This window comes from Panthera onca, chromosome C1 (assembly GCF_046562875.1).
Source record: "Panthera onca isolate mPanOnc1 chromosome C1, mPanOnc1 haplotype 2, whole genome shotgun sequence".
Lineage (NCBI taxonomy): Eukaryota > Metazoa > Chordata > Mammalia > Carnivora > Felidae > Panthera > Panthera onca.
This window is the reverse complement of record NC_138346.1, coordinates 186,979,763-187,001,520: the sequence shown is the minus strand read 5'-3', so window position 1 is coordinate 187,001,520 and position 21,758 is coordinate 186,979,763. Positions and strand designations below refer to the sequence as shown.

The 21,758-nt window shown below is 44.2% G+C and overlaps 1 protein-coding gene and 1 long non-coding RNA gene across 6 annotated transcripts in view; one reads left to right on the top strand and one right to left on the bottom strand.

Annotated features, from left to right (window-relative positions):
- Nucleotides 1-7,246, bottom strand: part of LOC144617091 (uncharacterized) — a 40,541-nt gene extending 33,295 nt beyond the window's left edge. The window contains exon 1 of the long non-coding RNA XR_013557110.2: nt 6,917-7,246. This is a non-coding gene — a long non-coding RNA (uncharacterized LOC144617091). The remainder of the gene's footprint in view (nt 1-6,916) is intronic.
- Nucleotides 7,247-7,349: 103 nt separating this feature from the next.
- KLF17 (KLF transcription factor 17) lies at nt 7,350-20,567 on the top strand. Of its 5 annotated transcripts, XM_078451993.1 has the most exons (5): nt 7,422-7,509; nt 16,148-16,272; nt 16,949-17,807; nt 18,159-18,334; nt 20,209-20,567. In XM_078451993.1, the coding sequence occupies exons 3-5, from the start codon at nt 16,964-16,966 to the stop codon at nt 20,500-20,502; spliced, it is 1,314 nt and encodes a 437-aa protein (XP_078308119.1). In that variant the 5' UTR covers nt 7,422-7,509; nt 16,148-16,272; nt 16,949-16,963; the 3' UTR covers nt 20,503-20,567. The 5 variants fall into 5 exon arrangements, with proteins under 5 accessions (XP_078308118.1, XP_078308117.1, XP_078308120.1 ...); XM_078451992.1 differs by lacking the exon at nt 16,148-16,272 and having other exon boundaries at nt 7,350-7,509; nt 20,212-20,567; XM_078451991.1 differs by lacking the exon at nt 16,148-16,272 and having other exon boundaries at nt 7,350-7,509.
- The last annotated feature ends 1,191 nt before the right edge of the window (nt 20,568-21,758 follow it).

The window sequence follows — 21,758 nt, the reverse complement described above, 5'->3', positions numbered from 1 at the left end:
AGGAAAATAACGTGAAAAAAAAGGGCATACAAAATACAAGCCCCAGTTTTTCATTATTAGATTCAGTACGCAAGAATAACTTGCCAAACGGCTATGAAAATTTTAAACGTTCGTCTCAGTTTCTGTACCGATCCCGTTGAAGACTGGTTCAGTTTGCAAACTGGGGTCATCCATGGACTGCACTTTGAGAAGGCACAGAGGAGAGAGGCAAACACAGAACAGGGTGTGTATATGTGGGCTTCAGAGTGGGAGGAAGGAAGGCAGGAAAGGAAGATGCTTGAGCAATAAATACCAACCACGTTGTCAGCAGCAAAAGCAATTAGTTATCTATGCCAGGACGTGGGTGATCCAGGACACTGAGAGTAGAGAGGAGGCACCTAACCCAGTGTATCGGAATAGGCTACCTTATAGGGGGTACAAGACGAATAGTAGTCAGTCAGGTTGGGGACACTAGCGACGAGTGGGCAGGGTGCTCCCAGCAGAGAAACAAACTCTGGAGGCATTAAGTAGCATATGGCTTGGGAATTCCCTTTCCTATGGTTTGAGGGACTGCTTTTCCCCGGGAGTCAGCATCCATTTCCACATGTGTAAGATGGCAGAACAGAAGTCATGTAAGTGCCTACAACAGATCCTGGCATTTAGCACCGTGCTGTGTTGTGTGTAATGGGTACTCACAGGAATCAGAGCTGCCCCAGGTGGCAGCTGGGTTGGGGCACAGTGGGTTGGGGCGCAGCTCATCGACTCAGGACTGGGGTCTAGAATGACCCAGCTTCTAAGAGATGATAAGGAAATCAAGGGGGCATGCCTCTGGGATAGTCAGCCAAGGATGGGGTATAGTTTGATGTTGTGGCAGGAGGCAGGACCCCCAGTGTAAGTGCCTCTTTCCCATAAGCCCCTGGTGTTCTAGATGTCCACAACAAAAATAGGCTCTAAGTTAAAAAGTTAAAGGGTGGGGCTGGCTCTGGCCTGACCTGCCTTGCCTTTGGAAGGTTGATAGGATAATAAAATAATGGAACATTGGTAAGTCACAAAGCTAATCCTCTCAGGTGCTGGTTTCTCTCTCTCCCTCCCTCCCTTCCTTCCTCCCTTCTTCCTTCCTTCCTTTCTTTTTTAAAAATTGTATTTTAGATAATCTCTACATCTAAAACATGGGACTCAAATTTATAACCCTGAGATCAAGAGTCCCATACTCTGGCATGCCTGAGTGGCTCAGTCGGTTAAGCGTCCGACTTTGGCTCAGGTCATGATCTCGAGGTTTGTGAGTTTGAGCCCTGCGTCAGGCTCTGTGCTGACGGCTCGGAACCTGGAGCCTGCTTTGGATTCTGTGTCTCCTTCTCTCTCTGCCCGCCCTCCCCCCACCCCCCCACTTGTGCTCTGTCTCTATCAAAAATAAATAAATGTAAAAAAATATTAAAAAAGAGTCCCATGCTCTACCAACGGAGTCAGCCAGGCACCCCTCAGTTGCTCGTGTAGCAGGATTCTCGCACAGAGAGTCATGACACTGAGGCTTTTCTTTCTAGGAAGTGTTATGCCCAGAATTTGTGATCCCCAAAGACCACCAGGGAGCCGAGTCTGATGTAAAAGCAAAGAGCCTTTATTCGAGCTAGCTCGAGCTCAATCCCCTACCTGCACCGACGCAGCGGTGAGATACCGGAGAGAGAGAGCGAGGGTTTCAAAAAGCACAAAGGTTTTGGGGGCGCCTGGGTGGCTCAGTCGGTTGAGCGTCCAACTTCAGCTCAGGTCACGATCTTGCGGTCCGTGAGTTCGAGCCCCATGTCGGGCTCTGGGCTGATGGCTCAGAGCCTGGAGCCTGCTTCCGATTCTGTGTCTCCCTCTCTCTCTGCCCCTCCCCCGTTCATGCTCTGTCTCTCTCTGTCTCAAAAATAAATAAATGTTAAAAAAAAAATTTTTTTTAAAAAGCACAAAGGTTTTATAGGGATCATGGCCTTAGCTGATTGGCTGGGGAAGGGTCGTGGCCTGAGCCGATTGGCTGGGGAAGGATAGAACAATGGCTGCCAAGGTGTAGTCCCAGATCAGCAATTATCAGCAAGTCACCTGGAACTTGTTAAAAATGCAAATGTTGGGCCTGGTGGTCACAGACCTACTAAATCAGAAACTCTGGGGGTGGGGCTCAGCAATCTGTGTTTGAACAAGTCTTCCAGGAGATTCTGATGCACCTGAAGTTTAAGAACCACTGTGTCTGAGGATCTCTAACATGTTTGGCCTCAGTGTATACAGAACGTTTCTCACTGGTCACCTATTAACCACTGGCTGTCAGCCTTGCTGTGCTATATAAATACCTACCACCAAACACCATCCCCAGAGACTCTGATTAATTGGTTTGGAGAGGGGTAAAATGCTCCCAGGTCATTCTAAGCCTGGACAGGGTTGAGGGCTCCTGCCTCTGGCCCCTACCTGAGAGAAGCCCTCCCTCTTCTACTCACACTTTCCGCGCCTCTCATACTCCCCTTCCTCCCACCTTAGAGTTTGGAAGAAAGCATTAATCAGTAGCCTGCTTTCTTAGAAAACATAAGTTACTCAAGGGGAGGAGGCGTGGTCTGAGGTTTGAGCGGGAACCTCTTTCTGCGGCCATGTCAGGAACATAGTCACTAGTCGGCCGGCCTAGGTCTGCTCTTTCAGAAGCAACTTTATTCTGGCTGGCACCACTCAGTTGGGTTCATACCCAAAGAACTGAGCCCTCGAACGTCAAGAGGCACAGTTTTTTATATATTTTCTACTTCTTTGACTCCCATGTATGGTAATACACACAAACATGCAGTCTGATTAAGCGGTCTCATGTTACAAGGTCATGAGTGGTGTTGTCATGTGCGTGCATAACCAGGTTACCTTGAGGTTTGTTTTGTTTTGTTTTGTTTCTTTCCTTAGGGAGGGGGCCCTACCACACTAGTTTCTAATAAACAAAGTAAGAATCAGGGAAATTAAATCACACATTCCAAAATCTCAGAACCAGAGCCATCTCTAGGATTTAAGCCTAGGCCCTGACTCCAGATTTCACTTCTGAACCAGAGGATACATTTAGAAAATTTTCCCAATTTTTTTTTTTTTAAGTAGGTTCCATGCCCAGCATGGAGGCCAACTCGGTGCTTGAACTCATGACCCTGAGATCAAGACCTGAGCTGAGATCAAGAGTCAGATGTTTGACTGACTGAGCCACCCAGGTGCCCCATTTCCTGACTTTTTTTTTTTTTTTGCCTGAAAATATCTTGTTTTTACTCAAAGCACAAAAACTGAGACATAACATATGCATTTGTACATGAAGAAAAAAATACCAGAAAGTTTACAAAACATTGGTCACTGCCATGAATATATATGTACACCCAACACATATATGAACACACATACAATGGGATATTATTCAGCCATAAAACGAAGGAAATCCTGCCATTTGTGACAACATGGATGGACCTTGAGAGCATTATGTAAATGAAATAAGTCAGGCGGAAAAAGACAAATATGATCAGATATCACTCATATGTGGATTCTAAATAAAATAAAGCAAAACAAAGCACTGATTCATAGAACAGATTGGTGGTTGTCAGAAGTCGGGGAGGGGGCGAAGTGAATGAGGAAGGAGGGCGGGCAAAAATGGGTCAAGGTGGTCAATAGGTACACACTTCTAGTTGTAAGATAAAAAAGTCCTAGGGATGTAAGGTACAACATGGTGACTATAGTCAATAACACTGCATTGTATGTGTATATTTTTTACTTATTTTTTTAATGTTTATTTATATTTGAGAGAGAGATACAGAGTGCAAGCGAGGAGGGGCAGAGAGAGGGAGGGAAACAATCTGAAACAGGCTCCAGACTCTGAGCTGTCAAGCCAGAGCCCAACATGGGGCTCGAACTCAGAAGCAGCAAGATCATGACCTGAGCCGAAGTTGGATGCTTAACCAACTGAGCCACCCAGGCGCCTCTACTGTATTGTATATTTGAAAGTTGCTGAGAGAGAGTACATTTTGTAGTTCTCATCACAAGATAAAAAATTGTAATGGTGGTGATGGGTGTTAATTATTGTGGTAATCACTTTGTGGTATATACAAACATCAAAACATTATGTTGTATACCTGAAACTAATATAACATGTCAATTATATCTCGATAAAAAAAGAAAAAAACCCACAAAAATCATGTAAGCTTACATTAGCATACTTTTATTACAGTACTTTTAATAAAATTGCATTCAATGTGGAAGTTAATGAAGAGAATGTTCAGTTCTATGTGTTTGGAATTCTAGGCATGGGTCATGTCTCCAACCCTTGTGGTTATTAGATATGTCTGTTTCATGATAGCTTCAAAAGATTTATAGTCAATGCTTATAAAGGCGAGGAAACAACTTGATTTACTTCAATTTTGTCCTTCAATGTAACCAGTTGGAATTTTGTGTTAAAAGTGAGAATAGTGAGGGGCGCCTGGGTGGCGCAGTCGGTTAAGCGTCCGACTTCAGCCAGGTCACGATCTCGCGGTCCGTGAGTTCGAGCCCCGCGTCAGGCTCTGGGCTGACGGCTCGGAGCCTGGAGCCTGTTTCCGATTCTGTGTCTCCCTCTCTCTCTGCCCCTCCCCTGTTCACGCTCTGTCTCTCTCTGTCCCAAAAATAAATAAAAAACGTTGAAAAAAAAAAAAAAACTACTTAAAAAAAAGTGAGAATAGTGAAACAATGTAAATGGGAACCAAAATATTTTTGCTTGGTTAAGTACAAATTTTAATTCATACATGAAATATTTTACTGAATGGGAATCATATTTTTTAATGGAAAGTTATTCTTTTTTAAAAATATTTTTTAACATTTATTTTTGAGAGAGAGAAACAGAACATGAGCCAGGGAGGGGCAGAGAGAGAGGGAGACACAGAATCTGAAGCAGGCTCCAGGCTCTGAACTGTCAGCACAGAGCCTGACACGGGGCTTGAACCCATGAACCATGAAATCATGACCTGGGCTGAAGTTGGACACTTAACCTACTGAGCCACCCAGGTGCCCCTGGAAACATATTCTTTAAAAATTGTTAGCTGTTTTAAAATGAAAGGCGAATCAGGAAAATAAATGTTATATCACGGGTACAATTTAGCTGTTTTGGTTCAAGAGTCCCAGGCTCCACGACTCAGACAGCCAGGCGCCGTTATAGCAAAACTTCTTTGAAAAAGTTGTTTACAATGTTTCAGTGTCCCACAGCATCAATTCCTATTCTTTTTTCATGTGGTCCCATCAGGCTTCTCTCTCCTCTGTAGCTGGTTTTGTCAGTCACCGATGACCTCTAACTTGTCAGATACAACAGGTAGTTAGCTGGTTCTTAGCAACATTCAATTCACCTGAATAGTCCCTCTTTTTTTAAATGCTTATTTGATTTAGAGAGTGGGGGATGGGCGGGAGAGGGAGAGAGAGATTCCCAAGCAGGCTCTACCCTGTCAGCTCAGAGCCTGACTCGGGTTCAATCTCACGAACCATGAGGTCGTGACCTGGCCTGAGGCAAAATCAAGAGTCAGTGGCTTAACCCACTGAGCCACCCAGGTGCCCTGAAAGGTCCCTCTTTTGAATGCATACTTCTCTTGGCTTCTTGAAATATAATCTCCTGACTTTCTCCCTACTTCTGTTACTTCTCAGTCTCCTTGCATGAGCTTTCTGTTCTGCTGAATCCTACAGGAGGTCCTCAAGTTTTGTCCCCAGTCCTTCTCTCTAACCAGCTCCCTAATTGGCATCACTCACTCTAATGGCCTTATAACCACCACCTCTGTGCTGATAGCACCCACATTTACATTTACAGCCCTAACCTCTCCATTAGCATTTTTAAAAATTTTTTTTTTTTTAACGTTTATTTTTGAGACAGAGAGAGACAGAGTGTGAACAGGGGAGGGGCAGAGAGAGAGGGAGACACAGAATCTGAAACAGGCTCCAGGCTCTGAGCAGTCAGCACAGAGCCCGACGCGGGGCTCGAACTCACGGACCGTGAGATCATGACCTGAGCCAAAGTCGGACGCCCAACCGACTGAGCCACCCAGGCACCCCTCCATTAGCATTTTTAATAGACACTTCAAAACCAATGTCTAAAATGGAATTCTTGTTTTGGCTGTCTCCAAATCTGCTCCTCTTCTCCTTTTTCCATATTACCAAATGGTACAGTCATCACTTGGTTGCTCAAGCCAATAATCTAGGGGTTATCTTTGATTTCTCTTTTCCTCCCAGCCCTTCACCATTCCAAACCATTACCAAGTCCTGTCCCTTTTAATTGTAGAATATTCTCTCATCACCATCACCCCCCCCCCCCCCCCCCAACAAACACTAACAGCTTTTTCTTGGAGAGCTCCTTTAGCTTTCTAACTGGTGTCCTGCTTTGATCTCATTTCCTATAACCCATAAGCCTCAAAGGAAACAGAGGATTATTTGTAAAACTTAGATCCTGTCAATTTCCTGTTTAAATTCCTTCAGTAGCTTCCCATCACACTTTGAATAAAGTTCAAACTGCTGTCCATGGTCTCTAAGACCATCCCCATCATGTCATCCCACTCTCTCCTTTGCTCACATGGTGGAGATTGCCTGGCCCCTTTGCGTTTCCTCTAGCATGCCAAGCTCTTTCTTGCCTCAGATCCTTCCAATTTTCCTATGGGGAGGTTCCTTTCAGGCACTTAGTTCTCAGCTCACATTTTCCTATTTCGTTTTCGCTGTGGCACTCAACACCAAAGAAAATTCTATTAACTATTGGCTTTACTATATTCGTTTGTCTGCCCTTTTTGGATGAAAATTCCTTCAGAGCAAAGACCCTTGGTTCTGTCTTGTTTGCCATTGCATCCCCAGACCCCCAAAACAGTGCCCACACATAGGAGGTACTCCGTAAGTCTGCTGGAATAAAGACACCGTGCCACGGAGCTCCCGGTATTCGGTTTGTACACACAACAGACAGGGATACCTGGTCTACAGCAGAGAAGGTTCAGGCCTCCAGGAGCTTGTGTCAAGAACCCTGACCTGGTGGGGAGTGGGGTGGAGGCTCTCCTGTCTCCTACACCCCTATCTGCCTCTGCCTCCAGCATCCTTCCTTGGTTTTTCCACTCTTGAGACTCCACAGGCCTGGAGTCTGAAACCTCGGTGTCCTTATCCCTACTTGGGCTAAACAGAGATGTTCAGACCGAAGGGTGGATGGGGGAAGTAGGGTGAGGCAGACATAAGATACAAGATATAGTGAAGGTCTGAGGTCCCCTGGCAGGACCCAGGTGCCCGCTGGGGCGGGGTGGGGCAGCGGCTGAAGGGTGGGTCGGTGGGTGAGACCCTTGGCTCCGCCCCCCCGGCGCCGTGGTAGGTAGAAGCTGAGCGCGGTGATTGTGATTGTGGCGTGGTGGTGCGAGGACACCCCATCTGCGACCCCGAGGCGTCGCGTGTCAGCTGTCTTCTGGTGCGGGTCTGGACCCGCACACAGTCCTGATGTGCAGCCGATCCCAGGCTGAAATGGAGCAGGAGGCCGAGAGGCTGAGCCAGTGGCAGGAGGCTCAGCACCAGCTCGTGCAGGTGAGTCCAGAAGTCAGCACCAGGGCCGGCGTGGGGGTTGGGGGGGGGGGGGCGGGGGTGGGATGGATGCAGGCTGGCGGTGGAGGGAAGCACATATCTGGGGCATTAGAAGTATGAGGGATGGAGTTGGGAAGGGGGTGGGGATGGGAGATCAAGGACACAAATCATGTGTCATTTATGCAATTAATATCCATCGAGCATTAGCACCTCTGCTGGGAGCTGGGGGTTAAAAAGAAGGTCCAGGTAACTCGTGTCGAGGGACTTGAGTATCCAGGAAAGAAGACAAAGTTAGGAAGTCAGCGGGGAGCAGGCAGGGAGGAAAAAATTACTAAGTGGCAATACTTTGCCAAGGCCCTGGGAATACAATGGTGAGCTCACTATAAGATATTATACCATTTTATTAATAAATCGCTGAATGATTGCAAGTGTACAAATTACTATGAAGAAGAACAGGTGCCACAGGAGCAAATAGCAGAGGTGTTTGAGTTGATTTAGGAGGTTGAGAAGACAGCTGAGGATTTGGTTTGGGACTGAGAAACTGGTTAGGTCAAGGGTTTGCAGGGCCTGAGACCAGAGACAGTATGCCTCTATGTTGGAGGAAATGAAAGATGGACAGAGACCAAGGCCAAGAGAGTGATGAGAGCATGGCCCAAGGGGAGGGAGGCAGGGATTCCCCGACCTTACTGAGATCATGCAGGGGGCTTCAGCCAGTAGGAAGCCACTGAGGATTTTAAATGTGATCAGTTATGATTAGATTTGCATTTTGTATAGAGTGCCCTGGTGGAGATGGGGGAATTCAAGGCAATAGTTAGAAAGGTACTGGGATAATCCAAGTGAGAACTAAAATGGCAGCCTAACTAGGGAGGTGAGAGTGGAGACAGACAAAACCAGATAGATCCTGGACATATTTTGGAGGGAGACACTGCAGGAATTGGTAATTACTCAGATCTATGTGGTGAAGGAGCCATCCAGCACACCTTACCAGGTTTCTGGCTTGCATGGTGGGCAACAATAGGGACATTTTCTGAGAGAGCAAAGGATGGGAGGGAACCAGCTTGTTTTGTTGTTGTTTTTAAACCCCTTTGGTTGGGTGAGTGGAATGAATGGGAGTTTTAGATACAGTCTGTTGAAGTGCCTTTGGGCTATCCAAATGGACTGAGTATTGGGCAGCTGGAAGATTCAGGAGAAGTCTGCCCTGAAGCTACTGGTTTAAGAATAAGTGGAATATAGGGGCGCCTGGGTGGCGCAGTCGGTTAAGCGTCCGACTTCAGCCAGGTCACGATCTCGCGGTCCGTGAGTTCGAGCCCCGCGTCAGGCTCTGGGCTGATGGCTCGGAGCCTGGAGCCTGTTTCCGATTCTGTGTCTCCCTCTCTCTCTGCCCCTCCCCCATTCATGCTCTGTCTCTCTCTGTCCCAAAAATAAATAAAAAAATGTTGAAAAAAAAAATTAAAAAAAAAAAAAAAAAAAAGAATAAGTGGAATATAAACCAAGATGGATCATTAGCCTGAGAAAGATTGACTAGAAATTTGTAGGTGAGGGAAACCAGTAGAAGAGATGGAGGAGGAGGGAGGGCCAGGGAGGAGGGAAGGAGAAAAATCCAGCAAGTGTGACAATGTGTTCTTAAGTCCAAGGGAGGAAAACATTTCAAGAAGAGTATGGCCAGTAGTCTCAGGAGCTCCTGAGAGGCCAAACAAGAAGGGATCTGACAAGTGTTTGGACTTAGTAGAGACAATGAAGGTCATCAATGACCTTTATGAAAGCTGTTTCTGTGATGAGATGGGGGCCATATGGAATTTGGGAATAATAAAGCAAGGTAGTGATAAAGGCATCTTTTTTAGACATCTCCAAAGAAGTTTGCCTGTGAAGGATCAGGAAAATGAAAGAGGGCCATCACTGAGAGGGAGGAAAAAGGGGCTGGGCACCCCAGAAATACTCATCCAATAGACAGTGATCTGGGGCCTATTATGTGCCTACTTTATGCTAGTTGCATATAGTGGTAAATAAAACAAGATAGGATCTCCTCAGCCCTTCTAGAGGTAAAAAAAATTATTTTCAGGGCACCTGTGTGGCTCAGTCAGTTGAGTATCCGAATCTTTTTAAAAAAAAAATTTTTTTTAATGTTTTTATTTTTGAGACAGAGACAGAGACAGAGCATGAACAGGGGAGGGTCAGAGAGAGGGAGACAGAATCCAAAGCAGGCTCCAGGCTCTGAGCTGTCAGCACAGAGCCGGACGCGGGGCTCAAACTCACGGACTGAGTGATCATGACCTGAGCCGAAGTCGGACGCTTAACCAACTAAGCCACCCAGGCGCCCCGAGTGTCTGACTCTTGATCTCCACTCGGGTCATGATCTCACAGTTTGTGTGTTTGAGCCCCTTATTAGGCTCTGATCTGACAGCATGCAGCCTGCTTGTGTTTCTCTCTCTCCCTCTCTTTGCCCTTCTCCTTCTGTCATGTGCACTCTCTCTATTTCTCAAAAATAAATATTTTAAAAGAATAAAAAAAATGTTTTCTTCCATAGTCAAAACATTTTCAAAACTACCAAAATTTATTATTTCTTAATATCATCTTGCATGTAATTCTTGTTCAAATTCCCCTACAACTTGTTCAAGTTCTCCCTAAAGTGTCCTTAATGCTAATATGTCCAAACGAGGATCCAATTTAAGACCACACACTGCATCTAGTTGTTACATCTCTTGAGTTTCTTTGAAATTAGAATAGTTTTCTTTTTTCCTGACTGGCTTTCCATCTTTCACAATCCTCATTTTGTTTTATAGACAAAATCCTTCTTCTGGATTTATCAGATTGTTTTCTCATGGTATAATTTAGTTTGATATTCTATCTCTTGCATCACCTCTAAATTGGAGATAGACCTTAACGTTTAATTGCATTCCTGATTTTTGGTGAGAATGTCTCAAAGACACAATGGGCTCCATCCTCATCAGGAGACATATCTGGCTTCCCCACATCGGGGGGATGCTAGAATTAAGATAGTGAAAAGCCTGGTTGATCTCATCTCTCTTTTCAAACTTAACATTTAGCCTTGTGGTCAGAAAGTAATCCATGTTATATGTTTCCTCGGATACATCCAAATGTCCAGTTCCCCACCAATCATCCACCTAATGGTGTCAACCAAATATTAATTTTTCCTTAAAAGTTTCATTAAGGGTCAGGGGCGCCTGGGTGGCTCAGTCGGTTAAGCATCCGACTTCGCCTCAGGTCACGATCTCACGGTCCGTGAGTTCGAGCCGTGCATCAGGCTCTGGGTTGATGGCTCGGAGCCTGGAGCCTGCTTCCGATTCTGTGTCTCCCTCTCTCTCTGCCCCTCCCCCGTTCATGCTCTGTCTCTCTCTGTCCCAAAAATAAATAAACGTTAAAAAAAATTTTTTTTTTAAAAATAAAAAAAAGTTTCATTAAGGGTTGTAAAAGAATTTCCATTCCCACCATTCCTTCTACATTCATTACTGTGCGTTCTTCTGTAAAATAGGATTTTTCTTAAACCCCTGGGCTCTTTTTTCGGTGATTTTGAAGAAGTTTCCTCCCGGAAAGATAATAAATGATTAATTCTTTCTTCAACTTACGATGTTCAAAGCTTCTGTTAAAACCAACAGTCATTATTCTTCTTGATTCTCAAGCTGTCACAAATTTGGCCAGTGGGAACCCCTTCTGTGTCCTTTTTTAGACATTTAAAAAAGGGGTGGTAAAATCTACATCCATGTTTAAGTGTATAGTTAGTGGCATTAATCATATTCATGTTACTGCGCACCCATCACCACTATTAATCTCCACAGCTTTTTTCAGCTTCCCAAACGGAAGCTCTTTAACCAATAAAAAGTAGCTTCCTAATTCCATCCCCCATCCCCACGCCAAATCCCTACCAGGCAACCACCATTCTACTTTCTGTCTCTTGGAGAGCTCTGAATCCTAACCACTAGACCACCAGGTTGTTTCTTTGATTTTGACTTCCTTAAATACCTCATATAAATGGAATCATACATTCTTTGTCCTTTTGTGACTAGCTTATTTTACTTAGCTTAATGTCTCACAGGCTCATTTGTGTTGATTTCCTTTTTTTTTCTTTTTTGTAAATGTTTGTTTATTTTGAGAAAGAGTGTGTGCACACAGGCCCTCGTGAGCTGGGGAGGGGCAGAGAGGGAGAGAGAATCCCAAGCAGGCTTCTCGCTGTCAGCGCAGGGCCCTATTGCTGGCTCGATCCCACAACCATGAGATGATATTGACCTGAGCTGATAACCCACGGAGCACCCCAGTCACCCCTCCTTTTTTTAAGACTGAATAATATTCCAATGTATGCGTATGCCACATTTTGTTGATCCATTCATCTGTAAATGGATGCTTGGGTTGCTTCCACGTTTTGGCTACTGTGAATGATGGTGCTCTGGACATGGGTGTACAATATTTATTTCGGTCCTTGCTTTCAGTTCTTGTAGGTATATACCAGAAGTGGAGTTGTTGCATCATATGGTAATTTTATGTTTAATTTGTTGAGGGAATGTCATACTGGTTTCCACAGTGGCTGCACCATTTTACATTCCTACCATCAGTGTGCGAGGATTCCAATTTCTCCATATCTTGCCAGCACTTTGGGTGTGGTTTTTTTGTTTTTGTTTTGATAAAAATCATTTTAAATGGGTGTGAAGTGACATCACATTGTGGATTTGATTTGCATTTCCCTAATGATTAGTTATGTTGAGCATCTTTCATTTGTTTATTACCCATTTGTTTATCTTTGGAGAAAAGTCTAGTTAAGTCCTTTGCCCATTTTTGAATCGGGTTTTCTCTATGTTAAATTTTAGGAGCTCGCCATCTTTTCTGGATAAAATCTCTATTAGATATGTGATTTGTGGGGTGCCTGGGTGGCTCAGGTGGTTAAGTGTCCGACTTTGGCTCAGGTCATGATCTCGAGGTCCATGAGTTCAAGCCCCGCCATTGGGCTCTGTGCTGACAGCTCAAAGCCTGGAGCCTGCTTCAGCTTCTGTGTCTCCCTCTCTCTCAGCCCCTCCCCTGCTCGCACTCTGTCTCTTTCTCAAAAATAAATAAATGTTAAAAAATTTATTAAAAAAAAGATATGTGATTTAAAAATGTTTTATCCCATTCTGTGGGTTGCCTTTATACTCTGTTGGTGGTGTCTTTTGATGCACAAAAGGTTTTAATTTGATGAGGCCCAACTTTATCTCTCTTTTTCTTTTGTGGCCAGTGCCTTTAGTGTTATATCCGAAGAATCATTGCCAGATCCATTGTTATGAAGCTTTTCTCCTATGTTTTCTTCTAAGAGTTTTAGTTTAGCTCCAACGTTTAGTCTTTCACCCATTTTGAATTGTTGATTGTGGTATTAAGTAAGGGCCCTTCACTCTTTTGCATGTGGATATCCAGGTATACCAGCACCCTTTATTGAAAAGGCTGCCCTTTCCCCCATTAAATGGTCTTGGCACCCTTATTGAAAATCATTTGACCATATGGGTAAGGGTTTTCTCTGGGCTCTATTCCTTTCTGTTGGGAATAAGTCTATGCTTAATGCCAATATCACATTTGTTCTTGTTTTTGTTTTTTACTTTTTTTAAGTTTATTTAAGTTTATTATGAGAGAGAGAGCACGTGTGTGTGTGTGTGTGTGTGTGTGTGTGTGTGTACACATAAGCAGGGAAGGAGCAGAGAGAGAGGGAGACAGAATCCCAAACAGTCTCCACACTGTCAGCCTGGAGCCCAGACTCTGGGTTTAATCTCACAACTGTGAGATCATGACTTGAGACAAAATCAAGATTCGGACGCTTAACCTACTGAGCCACCAAGGTGCACCAATGCCAAGAATGTACTGTTTTGATGCCTTGTAGCTTTGCAGTAAATTTTGAATCAGGAAGTGTAAATTCTCCAATTTTGTTCTTTTTCAAAGATTGCTTTTGGCTTTTTGGGGTCCCTTGAAATTCCATATGAATTTTAGTGGGTAGATTTTTCTATTCTTGCAAAAAATGGGATTTTGTAAGGATTATATGGAATCTGTAGATTGCTTTGGGTAGCATTGACTTCATAACTAAAAGTCCTCCAATCCACGAACATTAAGGTGTTTCTCCATTATGTTTTTAATTTATTTCAACAATGTTTTTTGTAGTTTTCAGTGGTTAAGTTAATCTTCTTAGCTATTTCTAAGTATTTCTTTTTGATGCTATTGTAAATTGAATTGTTTTTCTAATTTTTTTTTTACAGATAGTTCATTGTCAGTGTATAGAAACAACTGATTTTTGTGTGTTGAATTTGAATCCTGCTACTTTTGCTGAATTTGTTTATTAGTTCTAACAGGTGTGTGTGTAATCTTTAGAATTTTCTACATGTAAGACTGTATCATCTGGGAGCAGATAGTTTTACTTTTCCAATATGGATGCCTTTACTTCTTAAAAAATTTTTTTTTAACGTTTATTTGTTTTTGAGACAGAGAGACAGAGCATGAACAGGGGAGGGTCAGAGAGAGAGGGAGACACAGAATCTGAAACAGGCTTCAGGCTCTGAGCTGTCAGCACAGAGCCCGACGCTCACAGACCGCGAGATCATGACCTGAGCTGAAGTCGGACGCTTAACCGACTGAGCCACCCAGGCACCCCTGGATGCCTTTACTTCCTATGTGATTGTTCTGGTTAGAACTTCCAATACAATGTTAAATAAAAGTGGTAAAAGCCATCCTTGTTGTCTTGATCTTAAAGGAAGAGCCTTCAATCCTTCATCATGAGTATGATTCTAGCTGTGGGCTTTTCATAAATGCCTATATCAAGTTGAAAGTTTCTTGCTATTCGTTTTTTGAGGGTTTTTTTTTTTTTTATCATGAAAGTTATTGGATTGTTTCAAGTGTTTTTTCTGCTTTTCCCGCCTCTATTTTACTTTGATTTTCAGATGTTGAATCAGCCTTGCATTCTTGGGATAAATCCTATTTGGTCATGTGATATACTTTGCTTAATATGCTGGTGGATTTGGTTTGCTAATTTTTTGAGGATTTTTTTTTTTTGGAGAGGGTATCCATCTTCATAAAAGATGTTGCTCTATTGTTTGCTTTACTTGTGTGATGTGTTTATCTGGCTTTGGTATCAAGGCATGCTAGAACGAGTTAGCAAGTGTTCTCTCCTCTTCAATTTTTTGGAAGAATTTGAGAAGCATTTATATTATTTAAATGTTTAGAATTCACCACGAAGCCATCAAGTTCAGGGTTTTTCTGGGTCCTGGAGGCTTTTGATTGCTGACTCGGCCTCTTTTACTAGTCACAGGTCTGTACAGATTTTCTTTCTCTTCATGATTCAGTGTTGGTAGGTTTTGTCTTTTTGGGAATTTATCTATTTCATTTAGGTTATCCAAACTGTTGGCATAAAATTGTTCATAGTGCTCTTATAATCTTTTTCATTTCTGTAAAATTGATAGTAATGTCCTCACATATTTTTCTTGGTCAATCTAGCTAAAGGTTTTGCAATTTTGTTAATCTCTCCAAAGAACTAACTTTTGGTTTCTTTGATATTTTTCTAATATTTTCTTCCTTATACCAGCTTTAGGGTTAGTTTGTTCTTTTTCTAGTTCCTTAAGGTGTAAAGTTAGGTTGTTCATTTGAGTTTTTTTTTTTTTAATTATAAGCATTTATAATGCTTATTTTTATTTTTTAAATATTTTTAATTTTTTTAAAATATTTATTTTTGAGAGAGAGAGCATGTGAACAGAGGAGGGGCAGAGAGAGGGAAACAGAGGATCCAAGAAGGTTCTTTGCTGTCAGCACAGAGCCCAACGCGGAGCTCTAATTCACGAACTGTGAGGTCATGACCTGAGCCAAAGTCAGACGCTTAACTGACTAAGCCACCCATGCATCCCGAAATTCCCTTTTTAAGAGGGACATTGTATAGAATATTTCCTATTTAAATTCAGCATTATTTTTACTTCTCTGATTTTTATAATAGAATTTTTCATTTTCTGAAAATCCTGATTTCTCACAATATTGTTTTAAAGCGATTTTATCATGGAAAGTAACACTCAAACAGAAAAGTGCATTTAAGTAAGTGTACAGCTTAATGAATTATTACAAAGTGAAGACCTCTGAAACATTGCCACCACCATAGCAGCTCCTCCAATGCCCCTTATCATTGTCCCCTCCCTCCCCTCTAATATAACTTGTAGCCCATTATCTGTACATAACTTCTTTGAATTCCTCTATTTCTGCTCTGTGATGTTTCTGTAATTGGTGTAAAAGCTGAAATTGCTTTCTTAAATTTGCTTTCTTTGTGTGTGTGTGTGTGTGTGTGTGTGTGTGTGTGTGTTTGAATGTTGCCCATTTTTCCTTGCTCTGTGGCAATATTTTTTCTGGTGAATTTTTTTTCTTTTTGAGAAATTACAATCATTAATTTCTGTTTTGGTGTTTAAGTGTCTTTTATGGATACTGTATTTTTTACTTATGCGTTGTTTTTCATATATGAATGGATTGGTCTTTTCTGGACTGTTCCAGTGGATGAATAGATGGGAGATGGTGGGGTTGCTTTTCCAGTTTCTCAGCTCAAGAACTATCTCTAATGCTACAGTAATGGGCAGCTTTAAAAAAATATGATTCTTGGATCCTGTCCTGTTTCTACCACCATTATCTTCCTTTCTTTCCTTCACACCAGTTAGTCACCAAGGAATACTGCCTCGGACTTCCAAGCCAGTCCCCCACCATTGTTAAAAGTCTGCCTCTTTTCCTTCCTTCCTCCAATGCTTGATCTCAGACTTGTCCACAGCAGTTCCAACTCAGGTGAGACCCTCTTTTGTACGTAAATATTTGCAGGTGGTTTCTAAGTTGTGCTACAGCCATGACCCATCTGAAACTTTGTGGGTTTCTTTAAAACAAATTTTTTTAAATGTTTATTTATTCTTGAAAGAGAGACAGTGCTAGTAGGAGAGAGGCAGAGAGAGAGGGAGACACAGAATCTGAAACAGGCTCCAGGCTCTGAGCTGTCAGCACAGAGCATGACACAGGGCTGGAACCCATGAACTGTGAGATCATGACCTGAGCGGAAGTCGGACACTCAACCGCTTAACGGACTGAGCCACCCAGGCGCTCCTGTGGCTTTCTTATTGTGCTGATTTTGGATGTTCTTTCACCCTCACACTTAAATATAATCTTTGAGGGTTTTCTCAGTTTTGCTGAAGGTATAGGTTGTGGAATATTTTATTTGCTTTCTTTGTTGCTTTTCATGAGATAAACAAAAACATGCCAAGGGAAAAAAAATGGCATGAGGCACATCTAGGCTTCCACTGTGCTCCCATCAGCCAGACCTGCATCTCAGAAAGCCCAAACTGGAGAATGGCTTGGAGGCAGGATAATCCAGGCAAGAGATATTGGAGGCCTGGATGAGGGTGGGAAGGAGGGAAAGTGGAACTGGAATTTGAACTAGAGTGAATTTCACCTGACTCTCTCTCTCTTCAAGGATACTGAGAAGTCCATGTCCATCTTGGACATGTCTCCATCTCCTGGAAGCAGTGGAGTGGACGCCTCTTGGAATGACGGCCCATCAGGCACTCAACACTTCCCTCAGTGCACACAGCTGGAGAGGATCCCCTTGGCCTTGACTGAGGCACCCAGGCAGAATGCAAGTGATATGGGGCAACAGTTCAGTATGTTGCTGCCAGAGCATGGCGTGAGCTACTGCTCCCAAGTGATTCACACTCCTTCCCAGATGATTTACTGTGAGGGGATGTCTCCCTCCCAGCCAGGAATGATGATTTTCAAGAGGTCCCAGATGATGGCCTTAGGAGAACCCAGTATTCCAGGGATGGCCATGAACTTTTGTAGGAATCTAAGGATGCCCTCCAGTGGTCTACCAGTCTCAGCTCCCAATGGAATCTCCATGATGTCCCACAACAATGCACCCACAATTTCTTATTCTGGCCCACCAACGGTACCTTCTAATAGAGACTCTTTAACACCTAAAATGGTATTGGCCCCAACTATGTCTTCTACTGAGGCTCAGACAATGCTCCCTTCTTTGGCTCAGATGTCACCCCCTAGAGATCCCCATGATTTTAGGATGTGCCCAGCTGGGTCCCCATCATTGCAGGCTTTAAAATCCCAATACTCTCTCATGAGCCAGCCAGCCTCCCCGGAAGACTCCTTCCTACCCAAGCAGCCCATACGAGCTCCACAGCGAGTGGAGCGGAACTCCAGGGCCCAGGAAAGGGCTCCCAGGAGATCCCCAGTTTCAAGGCCTTACTCCTGCCAATATGAGAACTGTGGAAAAGCTTATACTAAGCGCTCCCACCTTGTGAGTCACCAACGCAAACACACAGGTGAATGAGGTGTCAGATAGGAGGGGTAGGGTTGGGCGGGGTGGAGGAGTCTCTGGGCTTTAGATTTGTGCTGGACCACTGGTTTGTAATGCCTTGAGGTTAGCTTGTCATCCTTCAAGTTTGGAGTCAAGCTATATTGGCCCCACCAATTTGCTTTCCCATGGTCCAGTGTGACTGTGTCAAGATCATGGGGACTACTGATGGTGTTGCCTCCTCATTACTTTCCTATGGTTTTCTTTTGGTTTCTCAGCCTTGACTGCTCTTCCTCATAGAGTGAGACTCCTTCCTATGCACCTGCTGGCCTATCGTTAAACTTAATTTCTTCTGTTCCTTGTCACCCCCTTCCCCCAGGTGAGAGGCCTTATAAATGCATGTGGGAAGGCTGTACATGGTCTTTCTTCCGTTCCGATGAGCTTGGACGACATATGAGGATACACACCAGATATCGACCATATAGATGTGATCAGTGCAGCCGACAGTTCATGAGATCTGACCATCTCAGGCAACACCAAAGGACTCATCTGCGGGTGCCAGGATCCCCAGACCCACAGACGAACAATGGGAAAATGGCTTGTCCTCCTGCTCCTGTTCTTTAGGTCAATCTCTCTCTTTATTTTAACTTCTCCCAGATCCTGCCTGCCTCTGACCAGCTAGTCTCTGAAAGGTGTAGGCTTAGATGAAGACAGAGAAAGATTATGAGGTGGTGTTAAAGCCTACATGAATTCTGGACCCAATCAGAGACTTCTCAAAAACCGTCTTGCATGCCCTCACCTCTCTGGGGCCACCTACTTTTCCTAAGTTTAGCCTCATGGGAAGATGGAGGAAAGTAGGAATTGGAAGCTTTATAAAAAAGCTCTTTATCTTATATCATTCCCCAGCTTAAAACCCTTTAGTGACTCTCTTTTGCCTATGTAAAATCCAACTTCCTTATCTTGGTCTTCTATAGTTTCCAGAGCCAGACTATGCTCAAATCCTGAATTTACCATCTACTAGCCATGTGACCTTGGGAAAGGTCCTTGATCACTTTACCATATTTCCTCTTCTGGTAAATGAGAAAAACAGTATTGGACTGCTTGGGACACTTATGTACAGAATCACATTCTCTCTGGTATTCATCAGCCATAAGCCCAGAGATTGTCTTGTCCTACAGTTTCCAGACTTGCATGGAATGTCCCACTGCAGGACATGGGATCTGGCATCTCAAGTTGCCATTAACAACCCAGAAGTGTGCAGGAGTTAATGCTCTTGGAATAACATTTGACTAACGGAAGATGGGAGAGAGTCAGGCAGATAAATTCCTTCTTCCCTCTCTTTCAATTGCCACAAGGCACTCTTTCCCCAAAATGTACAGCCAATGGGGAGACCTCCCATGTAGCCAATGGACACACCTATGGTGTTTCCTCAAGGCTTGTCATGAAGCAGGACCCAACTGCTATCAATTTGCATTACCACTAGTTCTCCCTGCCTTGCTTCCCTTTACTTAGTGCCCAGGGTTTGCAGTTCTCAAATAAAACATCAGCACTTAGTTCTTGTTTTAGGCTCTGTTTTCTGGGTGACTTGGGGGTGGAGTACATTAGACTGGGGCAGAGAAGGAAGAGCCCTATTGTAACTTCCCCTCCTCCCTTCACTGAGACCAGGTACGTGGACTACCAAATACCAGGTATTAAAGGCCCTGTCCTACCTCATTCCTCCCCTAGGGCTGAGAGCATAATGACCCTCCTGGATACTCAGATAGTTTTGAACCTCCGTTTCTGGACTTCTCAGCTAGCCATTACACTGACCAGCAAGCTAATAAAAAGGAACTTGCCCAAACTCTCAGGTGGCAGAACTGGGATCCCAACCAGAATCTCTCTACTCTCTGGGACGCCTGGGTGGCTCGGTCGGTTAAGCGTCTGACTTCAGCTCGGGTCATGATCTCACAGTCCGTGAGTTCGAGCCCCACGTCGGGCTCTGTGCTGACAGCTCAGGGCCTGGAGCCTGTTTCGGATTCTGTGTCTCCCTCTCTCTGACCCTCCCCTGTTCATGCTCTGTCTCTCTCTGTCTCAAAAATAAATAAACGTTACGAAAAGAATTAAAAAATAAATAAATAAATGTCCTCTTTCCAAGGGGATATTAAAAAAAAAAAAAAAAAAAAAAAGAATCTCTCTACTCTAGAGATGATACCTTCTGCTGATATTGCCAAGCACTTCCAGGAGATGGCCACAGAGAGATGAATCAGGTCCAGTTCCTGTGGCCAAGGGGCCATCTTGCTCTAGGGCAGAGAAGTCCACCTAAGTGAGGTGGCCATGGAGAGGGGGAGCACTTAAAGGGGAGGATCAGAAAGGCTATCTGGGGGAGGTGACCCTTGAGCTCAGTGAGTATATGTAACATCTAGTAATCCCTATTGTTGTAATAAATTAAGCAGGTGAATGAAGAGGAAAGAATTCCAGACAGAATGCTGGACCAACACAACTGCTCAGAGGAGAGTCAACCTGCAAGCTTCCATTCATTTGGCCAATGTTCTTTGAGCCCACTACAAAGAGCATCACAGCTGTGGGGACTCATGGTGAGGGGCACAGAGACAATGGAAGGGTGTGTCAGGGAAGAAAAACTTCTCAAAGAGGTGCCTGAGTCAGACGCGAAGAGCTTGTGGAGGTTAGCTAACCTCCAATTTCCTGGACGTCTACCCTTGGCCATGCCCTGTGTTGGACACTAAGGACTCAGAGCATGACAGTGCCTTGCAGTGGAGCATAAAAACCACAGATAAACATTCTGAAATCACTTAATGTTGCCATGGAGAGGAGCCAAACTTCTGTGGGCTCAAATTTATCTGGGCATTGTGGAAGTCCCACAGATTTGGTGACACCTGTCATCCCCATCCCCACCCTGACCCCTTCCTGCATGGCCACCTTGGTCTGTTCCCCTAATGGCCCCAGCGTACCTGGTCTAGGCATCCAGGTGCCCTCTACCCAAACTCTGAGGGGAGTAGGCATGATAAATAAGGGCAGGGGGTGCTTGTTTGTGCCCCAATGACTTACCCCAGGTCTCAAGTGCCTGAAATCTCTTAAATTCCCACCTGGGCACTAGGTCCCTTCTGTGAAGTGGAACATCTCAAGCTCAATGGGCCAGGGCTGGTCTCCATACCCTGCCCCACCTGGCTTACACTTATCCCTGCCGGAAAGGTCAGCAGGCCAGATTGCTTGTTGGGCCTCAAGAGAGAGAGGTCTGTTGATGACCCATCACTCTCATCAAGGAATAGAACTGAGAGGAGCCAGAGTGGGCAGGGGTGTGCCACATACACTACATTGGTGGGCAAAACAGGTCCCTGCCCCTGTGGAGATCACAATCTAGTGGAGGAAGGACATAGAAATGTATGGAATGCGGTGAGGACAAATATCAGGGACTTGCTGTAATAGGACAAGGGGGCTCCCTCAGGAAATGTGGTTTGAGCTCAGAGGTAAGGACTAACCGGGAGTTAGGCAGGTAAGGAGGTGAGGAGGTGATTGGAAGAGAAAATTCAGTCTCTCTTTTATTTAGAGGTTACCTTATGGCAAGCCTTGGCTAAGCCTTTCTTGGTATTCTCTTATTCAACACTGGGCAGCTTAGTGGGTGGGGTAAAGACCTTGTGGGCTCCCAAGTAAGACGTAGATTTTGAATCCTGCCTCTGCCATTTCCTGGCTGTGTGGCCTTGGGGAAGTTATTTATCTCTGCATCAGACAGCAAGGGGCAAGATTCAAGCTAAGGAGGATTCAAGGGGACACCTTCAAGCTAAAGAGAGAATTAGTTACATTGAAAAGGTTTCTTCTGCTTAAGGGAGAGGGAGTGATTTCAGTGTTCCAGGTGAGAGTGGAAGGTGCTTGGGCAGGGTGTGGCAGTGTGGCTGGAGAGTAGCAGAAAGATTTGGGAGAAAATCAACCTAGGTGATAGCTGGATCAAGGATGACTCCCGGTTTATAGCTTGTGTTATAGACAC